Source organism: Gambusia affinis, linkage group LG12, assembly GCF_019740435.1.
Source record: "Gambusia affinis linkage group LG12, SWU_Gaff_1.0, whole genome shotgun sequence".
NCBI classification, from domain to species: Eukaryota; Metazoa; Chordata; class Actinopteri; order Cyprinodontiformes; family Poeciliidae; genus Gambusia; species Gambusia affinis.
In genome coordinates this window covers 9449354-9467096 of record NC_057879.1, presented here as the reverse complement: position 1 = coordinate 9467096, position 17743 = coordinate 9449354, and the positions used below count along the sequence as shown (strand labels likewise).

The 17743-nt window shown below is 38.1% G+C and overlaps 1 protein-coding gene across 10 annotated transcripts in view; it reads right to left on the bottom strand.

Annotated features, from left to right (window-relative positions):
* Positions 1–17743, bottom strand: part of map4l (microtubule associated protein 4 like) — a 79171-nt gene that overhangs the window by 34141 nt on the left and 27287 nt on the right. For 4 of the 10 annotated variants that reach the window (XM_044135507.1, XM_044135508.1, XM_044135509.1 and 1 more), the window contains exon 6: positions 9971–11203. The exons of the other annotated variants lie outside the window; for them this stretch is intronic. In XM_044135507.1, coding sequence (XP_043991442.1) covers positions 9971–11203 — 1233 coding nt within the window. The remainder of the gene's footprint in view (positions 1–9970; positions 11204–17743) is intronic. 10 annotated transcript variants of the gene reach the window in all.

Here is a 17743-nt window from a genome sequence, read left to right as displayed (position 1 = left end):
AATGCCAGTTTAAGAGTAAAAATAATAAAATAAAAAAATCCTCACAGTCCAGCAGAAACAGTTACAGCTCTAGAGCTAGAAATCTTTATTTTCTGCATCTGAAAATAAGATAGGGTGAAGTCTGTTTCACTTTTATTTTGCTGACAAATACACAACTTCTTCAAGTTGAGCTACGACCTTCTTCATTATCTTTGCAGCGAAGAGGTTTGTGGTAAATCGGGAGGAGCTGCAGATCCATGTGGAAAACGGCCCAGTCAAAATCTAAATTAATGTTCTAAAATTGCTGTTCAGTTGAGATTCAGCTGGGTTTTCTCACAAAGGAGAATGGAAAAAACACTTCGTCTTCATGCACAAGCTGATTTAGACACAATTCCTAAAACGTGTAGCTGTAGTTCCACACTTGTTTCTAAAAAAACAAATGCATAAAACACTCTTCAGATATTTCGGTGCAAAAAAGATTTTGCAACCCCTGCATCGTTTTCTTCCCACTTGACATATGTACGCATCCTTGATCTATTCCACAAAGTCTAATAATATAAATTGAAGTTTCCATTAATAGCATGAAGAAATTTTTTTTTTAAAGTTAGGGGGATGTATACTTTTGCCGGACAGACAAAAAGACCAAGAGTAAGTTCAGAAGAAGTCAGGTATAACATACTCTTGAAAAAAATTTTTTATCCCAATAAAAGAAAAGGCTTTTTAAACTCCACTATCATCTCTCTTGTGCCTCGCAGGATTCCCACTTTTTCCCCTCGATACACCCAAGACTGAGCAGAAACACCAGGAGCAGCAGCTCGTCAAGCATGACTGACAATGAATGAATCTCATTACATAATCATCCATAAACAATTTGCCCACTGTAATCACAGAGGGACAGTGAGCCCCGGACAGGAAGAGGAAGACATTAGAGGGTTGCTTAGTTTCATAATACAGGACAGGATGGATATTTAGCAGGTTAAAACCGCCGAGTCCGGCTCAGAGGCTGCTGGTGTGAACATTCAAAGGGATTAGGTGGTTAAGGAGCAAAAGCCCTAAAAGTTAGAGCCAAGGATGTTTTTTGTTTTTTTTTAAAGAGGAGACAATCTGGTATAAAATTTAAAAGACACAACGAACTGGTTACCATTTCATCATGTCACGTGTAAAATACTGTAAAACTTTTTAAGTAATAACAGATCAAACTGGATTTGTGATATGTAGAACTGACAAGCCCGACAGTGACCTTTAATGTAGAATGTATATGTCATAAATAGCCCTTTTCTGACACGATTAACACAGCAGTGGCAGCAGTTTCTTCTTTCTGTTAAAAGCACTTAGACTGCAGTTGCTTTTTCCAATTGCTTCATATAGACATGCCTCTAAAACTGGAAGCACTGGTCAACAATGTTGTCCAACAAAAATTAATAGTGTCATTCAGTTTAAAGTAAGGGATTCCAGTAGCTATGTATTGAAAAAAAATCACCCACATAATAATTGAACTTAAATTAAAGGCTGGATTTTGTCATTTTTTTCAGTATGAAAATGTGCCACAGCCTTAAAAGGTACATTCATACTAAGACGATTTACACATTTTTATCAAGTTGCCAGAACATCTAAACGGCAACGAAGGAGTTGAGGGGAAGAAGTAATGATCTAAAAAGTGGGAGTTGGGAAAAACAAACAGAACTTCACCTATATGTTTGAGCTAAAAATGCAATAAGAAATTGAAACAAACAAACAAACAAACAAACAAACAATACAATACAATAATAGATCCTTTCCTAAGAGCATCTGATATAATTTTAAGAAGTCCAACATTATGAGGAATTAGAAGGGATCTGTGTTTGTTACGAGGATGGATCTGACTGGGTCAGAAAAGATCCAGGGCAGGGAGCTGGGGGCTAATTAGGACACGGTATTGACACACTTAGGTGCCACCATGCTAATGGAGAGCTGTGCATGTAAAAATGTCTCCATGTTTCACTGCAGCTGCATACAGAGAAAGAGTGTAACGCCTTTGTACCAAAAATACTCTTGCTTCAAAGCGTTAAGCCTTACTGTTAAAAGTAATAGTGGCATACTGTAAAGTTGTCTGTTACCAGCTTTTCAGCCAACAAATTATGCCAGCATTATATGTAAGCAAGAATCATTTTGTTAGTTTATTTTGTACCAGTGAACAGTTGAAGCCCAAGTACTTAACGCCTGTTTTCAGTTTATTTCTCTTCACTAATTAATTGTGGAAACAAATTCAAATGTCATGTATTCTTTAACTTCATGTTCAGAAGGTTTTATATTACACCTTATTTCCATCAACCTCATTTGGGCTAGTTGACTCCAGAAATGTTCACAAGTATTTATTTATTTTATTTTTTTTAAATCAGGTTCAAGCTATGTCTAAGCTCTTTAAAGAGGAAAGTCAAATTCAGTTCTCAAATCTAGACAACATCTAGTCTGCCTATGAGACTGTCCCACTGTAGGTTGAGGTTAAGACAAGAGGATAATATGTTCAATGCAGGTTTATTTTTTTCTGAAACATTTGAGAGTCGTTCAGCCAAACGTTCAGTTGGAGAGACTTTAAGTACTTCAATATTATGAGGCTACAGCTAATATGGACAGATTGTTATAAACTATTAATTGTGCTGAAGGTCAAGCAAATTCTTTCAAAAGAAGAATATATGCATGACTTGTGGAAATGTCCACAAAGAGAAACAAAAGAATTTACATTTTAAATTTATGCTGCATGAACTGTGATCAAAGGACGGATCATGCTGTCTTTGATAAATCCCAAGACTACAAAGTTGACATTTAAGGCCTGTTTTTCAAATGCACATCTTCTGGCTTTTCTACCAGTCAAGGTCAAATGTGTTGACCGTTCCATTTCATAACATCCCAACAGGAGCTGAATAAATCACAACGAAAAACGACTCAACCTTGAAATGACCTTACACATAAAATGTTAATGTCTTAAAGCATGTGTTAGCATGCTACATCCTAACATGATGTAGGTGCTATGCTAGCTATATCTAAAAGGTAACATAACAGCAACAATAATGTTAAATGCTGTGACTCTAATCAACACTGTGGTCCCATTAAACAGAGCATCACAAAGTTGGGAGCACAGCTGACAGATAATATTAGCTCTATTATTAACACACACACATAGCCTTTCTGCAGCGCCAAGGCTAGTCATGCATGTTAGCCGTGTGTGCTAGGACCCCTCCGCTTACTTTAATTAGTCCGTTCATGCACCAACACAATCACTCTGACTGTGCCTCCTTCATGTGTTAGATTTGTTCTTGTTATGAATCACACTTCTGCAGGAGTTCATCTTACAGGATGACGTGTTAGAGACACATTAGGAGAAATGGCTGATGTTACTATTACTCTTATCAATTTACTGCTACATCTGACCAACAGAGAAATACGAAATATCTCTGACAACACGAGCGGTGCCGATTTCTTCTAAAACTTCGAGCAACAAATTACATGCCAGAAACACACTAAGAGAAAAAGAGAGCTAATAAATGCCTCACACGCAAATAATTACTCTTCAGGTGGTGTGTAATTGCGGTAAAAAAAAAATTGAAAAAGCCCCATCTTTGAAGGTCACGGATTGCATTGCATCGACTGACTAAGGACGAAAACAGAAAAAGGAGACACTACAGCTGGTTGCGCATGGTGCTGGGCAGAGCGAAGGAGTGAGCAAGACTGTGGGAGGGGGGGAGGCAGCTGCGGGGAGGTGGAGGATCTTGTCAGAGAGAGTCTATTTTTAGTCTCCGAGCTGCCTGTCACACCCAGTCCAACCCTTCTCGATCATCCCGCCCCTCCTCAACCCTCACTTGCAGAGTCTCGTCGTTTCCACAGCAACCGCCTCCCACGTCTCCCTGACAACGCCCTCCTAGTCCACCAACAACCCAACAAACCTCCCGCCTCCTACCCCCACCCAACGAGATCTAAACTCAATTCGTCGATGCGGTGATTATTACAGTACTGCAGCGACACGGGGAGTCTGAGCCGGAGAGGGGAAGACGTGAGGTGGATGGAGGAGACACAAAGGGCAAAGACGCGGAGGGGGATGGAGAGATAGGAAGGAGACGAAAAAGGAAGAGTCTGAAAGGCGGCTTGGTCCACAGACGAGATAAGGAAGACAGGACAGGAATCAAGGAACAGAAGCCTGACGCTAAAGAAACAGCAGATTAAACTTAGTTGGAAAATCAGCATCGGGAGGCAGGTTGGACGTACAGACAGAAAAAGAAACAGGTGGAAAAAAAGGAGGTAACAAGATAGAGGGAGAAAAGGCGGACAAGAAGCAAAAATAATCCACCCCAAAAATCTCACTGCGGCACAGTTCCAGCTGTAGAGGAATTAATCTGGTCTCTATATTGAAAGGTGCCCTACATGCAACAATTTTTATTTTATTTTTTTCCCCCCTCCAGGGGGTCTTTTATGGGCTCTAGTGTCCCTTATATAACAGTAGGCTGACAGGAAAGGGGAAGGAGAGGGGGGAAGACATGCGGCAAATGTCGGTCGGGTCCGGGAATTGAACCTGCGACGGCCGCGTCGAGGACTCAGGGCCTCCAAGCGTGGGTCACGCTGTCCCCTACGCCACCACAGCACGCCCCACGTGCAACAATTTGACACGGTAGCACAATTTACAATGTCAAAGTGATAAAACCCAACTTGAATGTTGATTGATCTCTGGTGTGCATAAAGAGCAACAACAAATTTTTTTCATAATACATTATGGTATTTTAAAATGCATGACGTGCAGGAATATTACTAAAACACCCAACAACTCATCAGTTACTTGACTGGATATATCATTTCACTTTAATTAGTCTGCTTAGATTTTTTTTTACTATAGTAAGTGAAACAATTTCCCAAATAGTTTACTCTTCTGCAGCAACCCCTGAGATCAGAGGTCTGACCTAAAGATATCTAGATACTTCTTCTTCATCTATAAAATGCCACAATAGATGCAATGATGAACTATTTGTAATTCTGTCTCTAAGACTAAAATATGAAGTGACATACAAACTGGTTCTGTTACAGAGACTTGTTTTGGAATATATAATATTATTCAAATAATGATGTAAAATCAAACTCAAAGTAACTGATCTGTATCGCGACTGATGCTTTTTCAAACAATGAATATCAAAGTATCTGATTAAACTCTTCTCCTAGTAAGTGCTGTTGGTGTTCTGTCTCTAATTTTACAGTTTTATAATACAAGACAAAATATGTTTTCTATAAATTCTATCATTCTGTCATATGGCTAATTGGAGCTATCCACAAATCATATAAAAAGCTAGTAAACAAGCTAGCATTAGCTTAGCACCTTAAGTACTTTGCCTGCATAAAATCTCATCAGTATAAGCAAGACATGAAAATATGAATAGAAATAGAAGAAATAGATTAATTGTCCCACACGGGAAATTGAAGTGTACCAGCAGCAAGTTAAAGACAAGGAGAAATCATGCATATTTACACAAAGACAAAAGATATAAAAGTAAGAATAAGAGACTTTACAGTAAGGGGTAATTTACAAAGAAAAGTACCATAGCATACTCAGGTGAATAGAAAAGTGCAACTGAGTAATTTAAAGAAAGAAAGAAATGTACAAATGTGTTTTGTACATTTGTACTTTTCTTCCCCCCCTCCGCCTCCCCCGACCAGTTACAGATGAAAAAAAACTGCAAACAAATATGCGCAAATATAGCAGCAGGAATGTTATTGGAAGTGCATAAAAACTGCTAATATCAGCAGGCATGTAAACTTTACTGGTTTTGTTAGGAGCAATGATGGTTATGAAGAATGTAGTAACAGGTCTTTCTTGAAAATGCAAGTTTATTTTCTAGAGATTTATCCTATATAAATGAAAGTAAAAAATATAAAACTAGCAGCTGCTGGGAGGAAGGATACCTAGTATGCAGCTGTCCGTCATGGAAGGTGCTTAGTTCAGAAAAATATTATAATTGATTAAAATAAGGTCTTAATTAGAAATTGCCTGAGTCCATTTTTTTCCACAACATAATCTAGGATATTCTACTGAGAGAATACTTTTATGATGAAGGGATTTCTGCTGAAGTACTGTGCTTGATGTTTTCCCCGACAATCAATTCCAAATTGTTTATTAAATCTAAAACAATGACTTTGGAAAATCAGCACCTCATCACAAAGTAGAAGGGGATTTTTAATTTCTTTTTTTTAATTCACTGTAACCTTTGAAATCAAAAGCACAATCTGGAGTTATTTTTCTAAACAAAACCCTCAGTTTCCCGATGTAGCATTTGTATCTGTCAGCTATTTAAGGGGAAAATACCTGGAGTATTTCTTGTGGGTCAATTTGCTGAGAACCTCAAGCCATTTATCTTCATCAGCGAACAGCCACAGCTGCAGTTCCACCGGCTGACACCAGATGGAGCCAACGAGCAGAGCTGAGCGTCACCAACAACCTCCCTCCGTGCTTTACAGCTTACACTCACTGCACTGTAAGGATCTGTTTGCTACTTTACACAGCCATCCACAGCGCACACTGGCCCCCTGTGGAGTTCCATCTTATGGATTTCAGTTAATCTCAATTTCTCTGACTGGCTTGCAAGGACAAAACAATGTACAGAAAAACAAGGTTGCCCTTCCACACACATGCAAGGACAATATACAGCCGAATAGAGACTACTCAGCAGAGAGGACCATTACGCCTTCTCCTGCAAAGCAGCATACACACTTTTGCATGAGAAAAAACACTTGGGAGTCACTTTTTCATCTCAGGAGTAAAGCAGTTGTGTTCATCAATTATGTAGTTGAGAGAAAAGGAAGGGATAAAGGTGTATAAATAGTCAACTGATGGAGAGGAAGCACAAAAATAGAATATTCCAACAATTTTTTTCACTGATTTTGAGATGAGATGGTCAGTAAGAAAAACACCGATCACTCCAGTTACATCTCGATTCCTAGTTTGATTGTTTTTTTTTAACCGTTTCAACCAATGTTTAGGTAGGATTAGGCCTAAAAACGTTTGGCTGAGAAAAAAGTTGATGTCTTCAGTTAAGACACTTTTTCATTTAAATCATATGCAAGACTGAAAACCTCAAGTGTTACAACTGAACAGATACCTTCCTCCATTTTCTAGATAAACAGCATTTCAGTCCTCCAACAATCACACCAGTCAGCTTAAAACATTCAGATAATGTCTCATATTGTTTTAAAAAGCATCAGAGGGAATCTGATTTCACCAGACATGACACTGTGCAGTAACACTAAATCATTATCTGTGTAATTAATATTAATGTCAATGAGTATAATAAACAATGGGATCACATCCATTACAAGGAAATCTGTTTGAATACTCAGTAACGTAAAACTAACCATGTATGAGAAAATAGTCTTGTGAACAACAAGAAAATAATTTTAATATTTAGTTTTTGCAAAAGCATTAAGTGAAAAACATTGCGTTTCACTATTACATTTACCCGTTTTCAAAAACAGTTACCATTGCACTATAGGATAATAACCAAATTACTGAGTACAGCTTTTGATGTACTCTGGTAAAAATCGGTGTAAACAGAATATTTCAGTGCAACAGTCAGCCATTTCACAAAAACAAGTACATACAAACCCAAAGTTGTGAATAAAAGAGTCCGTCACAGTTTTCTGAAAACGTATAGTAAGAATTGCTTTCATAAATGGGAGCGAAAATCCTTTTAGCCACACCTCACAATGCAGCAACTTTAAAATTATTTTCACATCAGATCATATCTGATTTTGATCTTGACATATCTAGGAAAAGGCCAAATTCCTTAAAAGGACACTGATTTAGACAATGTGCAACATTAGCCTTACATGTTAAAACAAAGCAAACTTAGAAACTCTCTATGACCCATCATTAAATATGAGTCAGCTGTTTTTAATCAGTTCAGACATTTTTCAGTCTTATCGTGTCGTTCAAATGCTTTACAGTACTCTCCAACTTTACGGTACTCTTCTCAATTTCAATGTTCAAATTTGCAGACAAACTCTCGTCTTACCTGTAGATGGAAAGCAGGTAGTTGGCGGCATCACGAAAAACCCCCCAAAACAAAACAGAAGGGAGTGGGGAGGGAAGACAGAAAGAAAAAATAAACATTTTTAGTCCTCTCAGAATGAACCTGACTGTATCAAACGAAACGCTGTCATGTTCAAGAATAAACTAGTGTTAGCCTTCTATGAAATAAAACATCTTGAAGTTAAAGTTTTACTACAAGTTAAAGCCACAGTGTGTTATTTTAGCAGAACAATATGTTTTTAAAATATTTAACTGTCACTATAACGTGACAGTATAGAATGAAATAAATCAAGCTCCTCCACCTTTTCCCAGCCCTCCTATTGCCATCTGCAGAAATACAGGAGCTGGATTTTTTTCCTCAGATTATCCGTCTCATATTCTACTAAACAAAATACTAAGCATCACAGTATAAATTTTTATTTTAAATAAAAGTTACATACTGCAGCTTTAAGAGATTTGTAACCATTTAACCTTAAATACGTCTGTTAACATGTCAGTGAAGAAGATGAGAATCAAGATTAAATGTGCTTGGTTAGGTTTAACTTTTTACAAAAGAAAGAAAACTGCATTCAATAATCATTTCTCCTGTGCAATACTTGGATTCAGTTTGAATGCTCAGGCGAAAACTACATAACTACACAATGGAAGCACAAGAATATAATCATCGTAGGGTTTTTATTTTGCTTGTGGATGGTAGATTTGTGAGAGCTGCACCATCCTATGACAGCAACAAGAGCAGAAAACATTAAGTGAAATATTTCTGATGATTCCGATAAAATCATATGTAATCTTAATTTTATGTAATCTATAAACTGAATGCAAATAAAGAAAATGTTTAACACTTTAACACAAAAGCTGAGCTGACTGGTCAAACATCAAGGTAAAAAAAAACAATGCACTAGTCTCCTACATACAGGTGAATATTACTGTGCTCCTTTTTCTTCATCATCTGTTGCAAAATAACATGAAAAAGAGATATGTTTGCAGTAAAACTGCCTAAAAACTAGTAAAACATTGTACAAGTTGTACTTTACCAAATTATACTCTGTTTATGTTGATTAATAAATACAGTTATATGGAGCTATGCAAAGTTATTCATACCCATTTTACTGGGATTTGACAGACCATTAAAAAGCACCACGCAGCTTGGATGAGAGAAAAAATGCACTGAATTGTGTTCTTGCAGTGTGACATAATGCGGAAAGGTTGATGGCGTATGAATAATTTTGCAAGGCAATAAAGGCATATTAATCTCTACTACAGCACCAATTTGTCACTAAACAGTAAGTTAAGATCTAAGTGTTCAGAACACTTAAAAACAGCAGCAAATTGACTTTGCCATGCATGAACTTAGGTTAGGTATTTGCGTCTATGGACAAAAAGGAAATGACAGAGGGGTTAGACAGGCAGATGATGTTCAGATGAAACAGTGCACACATTAACAAGCAGAGCAGCTATCAGAAGCTGCAGGTCAGGTAATACACTTGTTATGATCATGTAAACTTATACACATAAGCAGGCTGAGGAACATCAAATAAGAGAGTTTACGTCCTTATGGGTTGGTTATTGAGGGCCCGACTACTAAAAATATTGTTACATACACATTTATCCCATATGCATGCCAGCAGTATGGAGAAGTCATGTCAGGACTCCAATATCTGTCCGATTTTCACTTTCCAAAAGTGTACTGAGGATTTTTTATTTATTTTTTCTAAATAATAAGAATATATTGAAAACTAATACAAGAAGATCAGTTTGTCGGGCCCTGGCTATTACACATCCTAAGAGGAAAGGATCAACCACCAAACAGGCCTGGTGCTCAATCCACAAACAGAGCCATGCATACGAAAAGACAAACAGTACTGCTTTCGACTATCCTAGCATAATTATAAACACTTCTGTTAAAATCAGTCCCAAAGGTCATTCTCATCTTTCCTGTAGTTCACCAACCTTCCAGAAGGGGAAGCTGTGTCGACGAGGACTCCTGGTGCTCTGAGTGTGCAAGAAAGGAGGGAGAGGCTGCTCGGGTGATGGAGGAAGAAACATTGGGTGAACTAAGTGGCATGCCTACACCTTTTTGGGGAGTGTCTGATGATGAGGAGGGGGTGGCTTCATTTTTAAAGGGAGCGGAGGAGGAACAAAGCGGGCTGGCAGAGGTGGTGGTCAAGGGAGCAGGAGTGCCTGGTAACGCTGCTGTTGCTGTACTAACAGCAGAGGCAGCAGTGGAGGACATGAGTGTGCCTGAGGGGATAAAAGGCTCAGCATTGACATTGAGGGTTGATGCAACCGTTGCAGGAGCTGGGGGTGGTGGGTTGGTGGAAGGAGTCAAAGCAGGGTCTGGAGCGCTTTTTGAAGGGTTGGAAGCAGAGGGAGGTTGCCAAGCAGGCATGGCAGTTTCCATAGGAATGGACCTAGTTAGAGACGCAGTGGCAACAGAGGGGGTGTTGGTGATGGGGGTAGTGGTCTGAGAGTCAGGGGTAGAGCCTGGAGGAGTCTGGAGGACTGAATCGAGGAAAGAGAAGGTCTGGGAGACTGGGCTCAGATTGTCCCCTGTCAGTAGTGCTAGACTTTCACCAACATCCCCACTTTTAGTGGCAGTATTAGTGGTAAAACTACTGTTAGCCTGAGGCTTACTGGTTGAAACTTTTTCTTCATTTGGCTTTGGCCCATCTTTATTAGACAGAGGGTAATCTACTACACACATGGGTTCATAGGCACGTGGAGATGGATCTTTCACAAGGCTAACATGGGAGCAGTTAGTGAAACTTGTAGGTATTTGTTCAGGGGCTGTGTCAAGGGGAAAACTCGGGGCAACGGTAGCCGGTGTGGGGGAGACAGGTTGCTGGGGTGCGCCCCACTCCTCTGGAAGTCTTGCCCGACTCTTGCTCTTCCTGCCTTTTACCCTACCCCCTCCTCCACTCTCTCTGATTTCCCGCTCCCAGTTCTCCTCCTCATCTCTGTCGTCCTCTTCTTCCTGCATCCTGTGCTTGTCTGATCGGCCTCTGTTATTCTCCTGCTCATCCAAGAAGTCGTAGACCTCATCGCTGGCCTTCCTCTTCTTCTTCCGCCGCCGCAGCTTGCCAGTCTCTCCCCCTGTCCCCACTCTCTCTGGGCTGGGGGGCTCAGAGTTGGAGGATGTGGGACTGCTGTCGTCCATTGAGCCACTGGGAGAGAGGACGGGAGCTGCCGAGGGGGGAGGGTTTTATAAGAGGAGGAACCAATCATATACTGTGTCAGAGAAATATGGGCTAAACAGCCATTAGATTGTGGCTACCTTAAATGAACTGATTTTTAATTATCCTAAGGTTAACTTACTTAACTGTACAAGTTAAAGCATCTTGGGTGATTTGACTGCAAGCAGACAGCTTCAAACACATGAGTTTGTATTTGTCAATTTGTTTTCTTACAGAAGTTGAACTTTAGCTTGAGAACCAATGTAATACCTATGAATACTAGATCCCACACAGGCAATGGTTAGCAAAAAACCCTCACATTACAAAGTTCCCAGAGATCCCACTTTTCCAAACACCAATTTCTAATATTTTGCTTAAGATTGTAATTCAATTTTTTGCTATGACATATGTCAAATATTTCTACAGTGAATGTGGGACAAACAAAAAATACTGAAGAAAAAGATGGATGGACAGATGAATGGATGGATGGATGAATGGATGAATGAATGAATGGATGGATGGATAGATGAATGAATGGATGGATGGTCTTCTTGATGCTGGTTATTCATTAATGTTCTCTAACAAACGTCTCAGAATATCTGGATTAATTCTGCATAATTTAAACACAGGTGGACTCTGCTTAATGGTAAGGTGACTCTGAAATCAGCAGTACTGAATTTTATTTAGGGGCATCATAGTAACGAGAATTGATCACAAACACGAAACACACTTTCCAAATTTTTATTCATAAAAAAGGTGTCTGCTGCTCTAAGTTGTTCTATCAAATAAAACCTCATCAAAATGCACCTTTTTGATTGTAATGTCAAAATGTGAAGGAAAAATTGATTCAAGGAGTGTGACTATTTTTCATAAGGCACTGTATTTAGCTGAGTATGGATGGCTGGATGGCTGGCTGGCTGGCTGGATGGCTGGATGGCTGGATGGCTGGATGGAAATAACTTTTACTTAAAGAGATGAGGAATGCAATCTGGAAATACAGATATTTTTCCAAACTTTTTTTTATATTTTACGCTACAAATCTGGAAAGTGCTTAGATATTGACATTTATCTTTGAGCAGATGAACAAAAAAAACTAAATTTCCCACCTAACTTACAAAGCTATTAAATTATGTTGTCAATATTCTAAATGTTACATTATGATCAGTCTTAGCTGCACTGTTTCTTCCTTCCAGCAAAAAGAATCAAACAAGGTAAGAATGTGAACAGCATAGGCAATAAGTAAAGATCAGTCCAGACCAGGACATATTTACTCTGCAAAAGTATTTGCTTGTGGCCAAGATCGCCATCAAATACAATGAGAGCTGTCCACTTAACATCAATTCACAAAAGATGCATGCTAAGACAAAAGGGGTTCATGGTGCATGACTTAATGTTATAATAAGATTGGCTTTATGGCTCTACTTTTTGTGCATGGTGAGCATTTATATGAAAGACATTTTTATTTCCTGTGAGGATTGGATCTGAAGCTAAACAAAAGTGAATTTGAGTGAAGCTCACTTTAACAATCAATGTGACTCCACTCAGTCTACTTTATATCTACAATTCAAGTGCCTGGATAAGGCCAACCAGTAGACTACAATCTAAAAAAAAAAAAAGGTTTTGCAAACTCTGACAAACTGCCTCTGACTGTGTCTGAGAATGTTGTAGTTGTTTCAAATGTGAAACAAATTTCTGCATTTTTGTTTTTTAAACACAAATCATCGATGCTTAGAATTGGACACATTTCACTACAAAATTTTTCTACAAAGCTCTAAGTAAATGATGCTCTCTGCTTTTTGGAAAAAGGATTTATGATTATATTGTAAGTGATGTTGTCTCATTTAAACACCTCCAATTTATTTTTTTTATCTCAACAGCTACTTTTTCTTTCCATAAATGTACAGGTGATAAATATGTATATATTAAAATAGTGACAGGAAACTCAGTACTCAGTAGCTTGAAGTAGTTGTTTTCTACATGACCTGAACACTCTCTCTAGTCATTACAGATCAAGTCTAGCAGACCTTTCTGTACAACGTAGCTTCTGCTTACTTAATATTCAATATTCACTCAATATTCAGCCTCAAACAGATGGATTCAGATCTGATTCAAAAGTCTTATTTGCAGAATAGCTTGTGGTTAACTGAATGACAGAAACATTTCCTGGCCTTGTGTCTAACTGGCCCATATCATCAACCCTTCACCATCTGGCCTGACAGTTGCTATGAATGGTCCAATTGACTTTCTTTTTTTTTGTTTTTTTGTTGTTGTTTTTTTTTCAGATTATTGGACTGTGCATCATAACCAAGCATCTCCACTTTTGTAGAAGCCTAGGAGTGAATTTGTTGATCATCATCAATACATGGGAAGCTTAAGTACCTTATCAAATGTTTTTAGTTTGTAAATAATCTTTCTCAAAGGACTTCAAATTGCTTAGAAATGGCCTAATAACTTTTCACAGACTGACAGGCAGCAACAATTGTCCATCTAAACTCACTGTTGATGTTGTTCCTCATATTCCTCTGTGAATTGTGGACCAACAAAATAGACAGCTCAAATACAGTAATCAATTTTCTGTTAAACAATCACTTTGAGATGATTAATAAAGAGATCGTGTTGTATTGAGTAGCTTTAAACATCTGAATAATAAAATTTGGCTAAGCCAAACTCTGGATGTGACTCATCCTTTTCTTTTAGACAACACTGTTGTAATCCGAGGGACCGAGCGGCTCCTGTGAATCAAGCAGGCACAGACAACGGAACGAAGCAGGCACACTGGGAGCAACGGGGCCGTGAGCAAGCTAAACAAGACAAATACATCAAGCTCATAGCAAACAGGGTGCAGCATGCATGATCGAATCAAATGCATGCATGTCTGAAGAATAACAACAACCAATGTACACACGGACACACTGAAATGACATCTCAAACAAAAGGGTATAAAGAACCACAAAATGAGGACACATACAGGCTTTGACAAAGAAAAGTATACATAACTTTATTTGTCTGTTTTATCTTTTGAATCAGTGCCTTGCAAAAATATTCATATTAGTTCTTTTGTGTGCGTTTCTTCACGATACAGCCGGAAACTTCAGTGTATTTTACTGGGATTTCATTTGACAGTCCAACATAAACTAATTGTGAAGGAAACAGAAAAGGAAACATGGATTAAGAGACATAAGAGATAGCTCTGGCTGTCTGTGTAGGGTCATTGTCCTGATGAAAGGTGAAACTCTAGGAAGTAGTCTTTTGCTTGGAAGCCACAAAGTTACATTTTTGGTCCTATTTGGTAGGAGAACATCTTTTTAGAAATATTTGTTCCCTGCATATAACTTCTCATTGCTTTCTCTGCAGCTGCTCAAGTGTTACCATGGACCTCTGGGCTGCTTCTCTGATTACTCCTCTGTCATTGGTCAGTTTAGGTAGACAGCCATGTTTTGGCAGGTCTGCAGGTCCATTTTTGAATGATGGATTAAACAGTGTCCTTAGGAATAAGATTTTTGTTTTGAAATCAAATCTTTTTCTAAATTTCTCTACATCTCTATGCTTGTAGTGTCTATTGTGCTTTTTGGACTTCATGATGCTGTTAACTAATTAATATTCTCCAACAAACCTCTTAGGCACTTAGATACTACTTAATAAAATATGCACCGGTGGACTCTATTTACCACTTAGGTGACTTCTGAAGCCTACTGTACTGAATTTTATTTAGGGGTATCAGAGTAACGAGGATCGATTACAAATGTTTACCACAGTTTCAATTGTAAAAACATATTTTTATATATATATATACGGTATATATAACCATTTTATTTTGGTCTATCACATAGAAACTCATCAAAATACACTTTTCTGATTTCAACGTAAAAAATTTGAGAAGTTCAAGGAGTGTGGTTATTTTTTATTTTATTTTTGTTTTACAAGGCACTGTATCTATTTGCATTTCTTTTTTCAAATTGCATCTCTTATTTTGTAATAAGCACTTTACAGGTCTGGTTTGCAAATAAAATTGAAAAATATGAATTGGACCAATATCAAAAATAAGATACAAGTATACGTAAAATGTACTTTGTTTGAGTTTTTCTACAATACATTTCTAGGTCAGTGTTATCATTCTGCTCCCAGCATGCTCTTACATCACTACATATTAGTGAAACTAGAAAACAGCACATTTCCCTTTAAATCTGCCTCCCTTTCCTACATTGTAAATTAAATGAAGTTGCTATTTTCTCCCTGTTACGCGAAGCTCCAATCTGCTATAAGCAGACAGCTGGGATATCGTCATCTATAGCTGATGTCATGTGGTTTTTAATGGGTGCTCCTCCTAGTTTGTACTCTGGCGAATTGCCAGAAATTACATTAATGTTTGAGCACTTGTTGCTTCAGAAAACCGAGAGATATGCTCGAAATTTGTGCAAAAGAGGGTTCATGCTGAGGGTGAATGCAGAGTAGCGCTGCAGGAACACAGAGAGTAAATCTGCCAGTAGCTGAAATGCCACAAAGAGCAGAGCATGATGAGATGACCAGCTGCATGTCGGGGCACATTTATTTTCAGAGTCCTGCAAAAGTTAAGACCCTCACATTCAACTTTTACTCAAAAACAGCCATATTAGATTAAAAGGCAAAAGTCTGCAGTATGAGAGGGTTAGCTTATCAGTTATTAATTACAAGCAAAAAGATTCATGACGAAGCTCTTTGATAGTACTTCCAGAACTGTAAAGAGAAAAATAAAACACATCCTCACGCTGTTTTTCTATAATATGATCATAACCTCCAAATAAATCCGCAATGTAAAAACCTACATTAAATTTTCAGGTAGAAAAAGATTTGATTTAGTATTCCTAATTTCAAGATGTACCGTTTCTGACAGAATTTGACAAATTTATCTGCATCTTTATTAATGATGTGTTAAACAGAAAAAAACTAACAAAAAAACAGCACAATTGTTGGGACCCCTTTACGCCCTGTTTTACTAAACTGATGCATAATTTACATTTATGCTTCAAATTAATCCAAATGTCTAGGAAATTAAATTTTTCAGTCTAAGATTTCTGTTTTTCCTGGGGTACTAATGAGGTGCTAAACAAATGCAACTCTGCCACATATGGGAAATGTTAGAACATGCCATTCAAGTCAATTAGGTGTGTGTTGATGTGAAGAAGATAAGAGATAAAAAGATACGCACATGAACTTTGCCGTATAGTCAGATCAATAATCAAAAGTAGAACTTATTTTTACTTTGCCCCCAAACACAATTAGCAGAAGGGCAGGAAAAGATAAAAACACGCCAAAGTAAGTTTTTCTGTTCAACCACTTCCAATTTAAACGCCATGAGATTTTTAACTGGAACCATTTACTTTGACCAAACAAAAACAAATAGTCTAATGGCGGGTACCAACAATTGTGCCAGAAGTAATTTTGATTAGAGAAATTAATAAATAAAAAACACACTATTTATTTGTTTTTTTTTTAGTTTATTCTCTACATGGGAAAGAAGTATTAAATTAAATAAAGGCTGAGTTTTCTTTTTAGTAATAAAACATTACATCGACAAAACAATACTTTATTTTAACGCTTTTCATGTCTTTACGAGTGTCGACAGATTCGACTCCACACAATGACTGCAAGTATTCTGCATGAGGGCAGAGTCAGAGTTTTAAAATAGCAGCACATTGTTATATCGCTTCAATCTCTTCCTGAAAAATTAATGGGGGATAAGAAGGTATTTTTAGACTCAAACAAACAGAGCTGCCCGTCTCATTTATTAAAAGATCGTTAAAGCCGCCACCTCCAGCAATGCTGCTGCAGCGACAAAACCGCAGGGCAAACACATGCTGGTTCAACTTGCTCATATTTTGGTTTTTGGGAGAAATATTTTAACATTTCTCTTAAGCATATACAAGTCTCACTAATCCATCAACAATAAGTGATCCTAAATCATGAATGATAAGCTTAAAAAAAAACAAAACAAAGCCGCTCATTTGAATGTGAAACACACATTCAGGCGAGTCTGACTGGAATTCAAAATCAGGCCTAGGTGATGAAATCAGTATTGGCGGCGATGCACGGCTATCTCTCCCCCGTTCTAAAACTGGCAGCTTTCAGGATGTACGTCCCCTTGGGTACACATTTTTGTTGCTTGGCAACAACAAAATTAGCAGACGTGCCGCTGTTAGCTTCATCAACAAGCAACTAATTATGTTACACATTAAAAATGTATAATTAAAGGCCCCCTCAAGCCCTGTTACGAAGATTTGCTTTCTCTTCTCTGTGCAGCAAATAATAATAATAATAACTTTAAAAAAGACGTTAAAAGCTTTCTTACTGTCACTGGACAAATAGGCAGACTGTAAAGCCGTGAGCCAGACAGAGATTAGAGAAACAGAGCGGAGGATGCTCCGGCGACAATAAAAACAAAAAGAAAAGGCTGCCCTCTGCTGCTGAAAGCCTGCCCAGTGCGATCAAGATGATTTTTCTGTCACCTTCCCTGCAACACAGACCCAGCCAGCTCCACTTTTCACTGCGCTGAGTTTAAATTCACAGAGAAAAG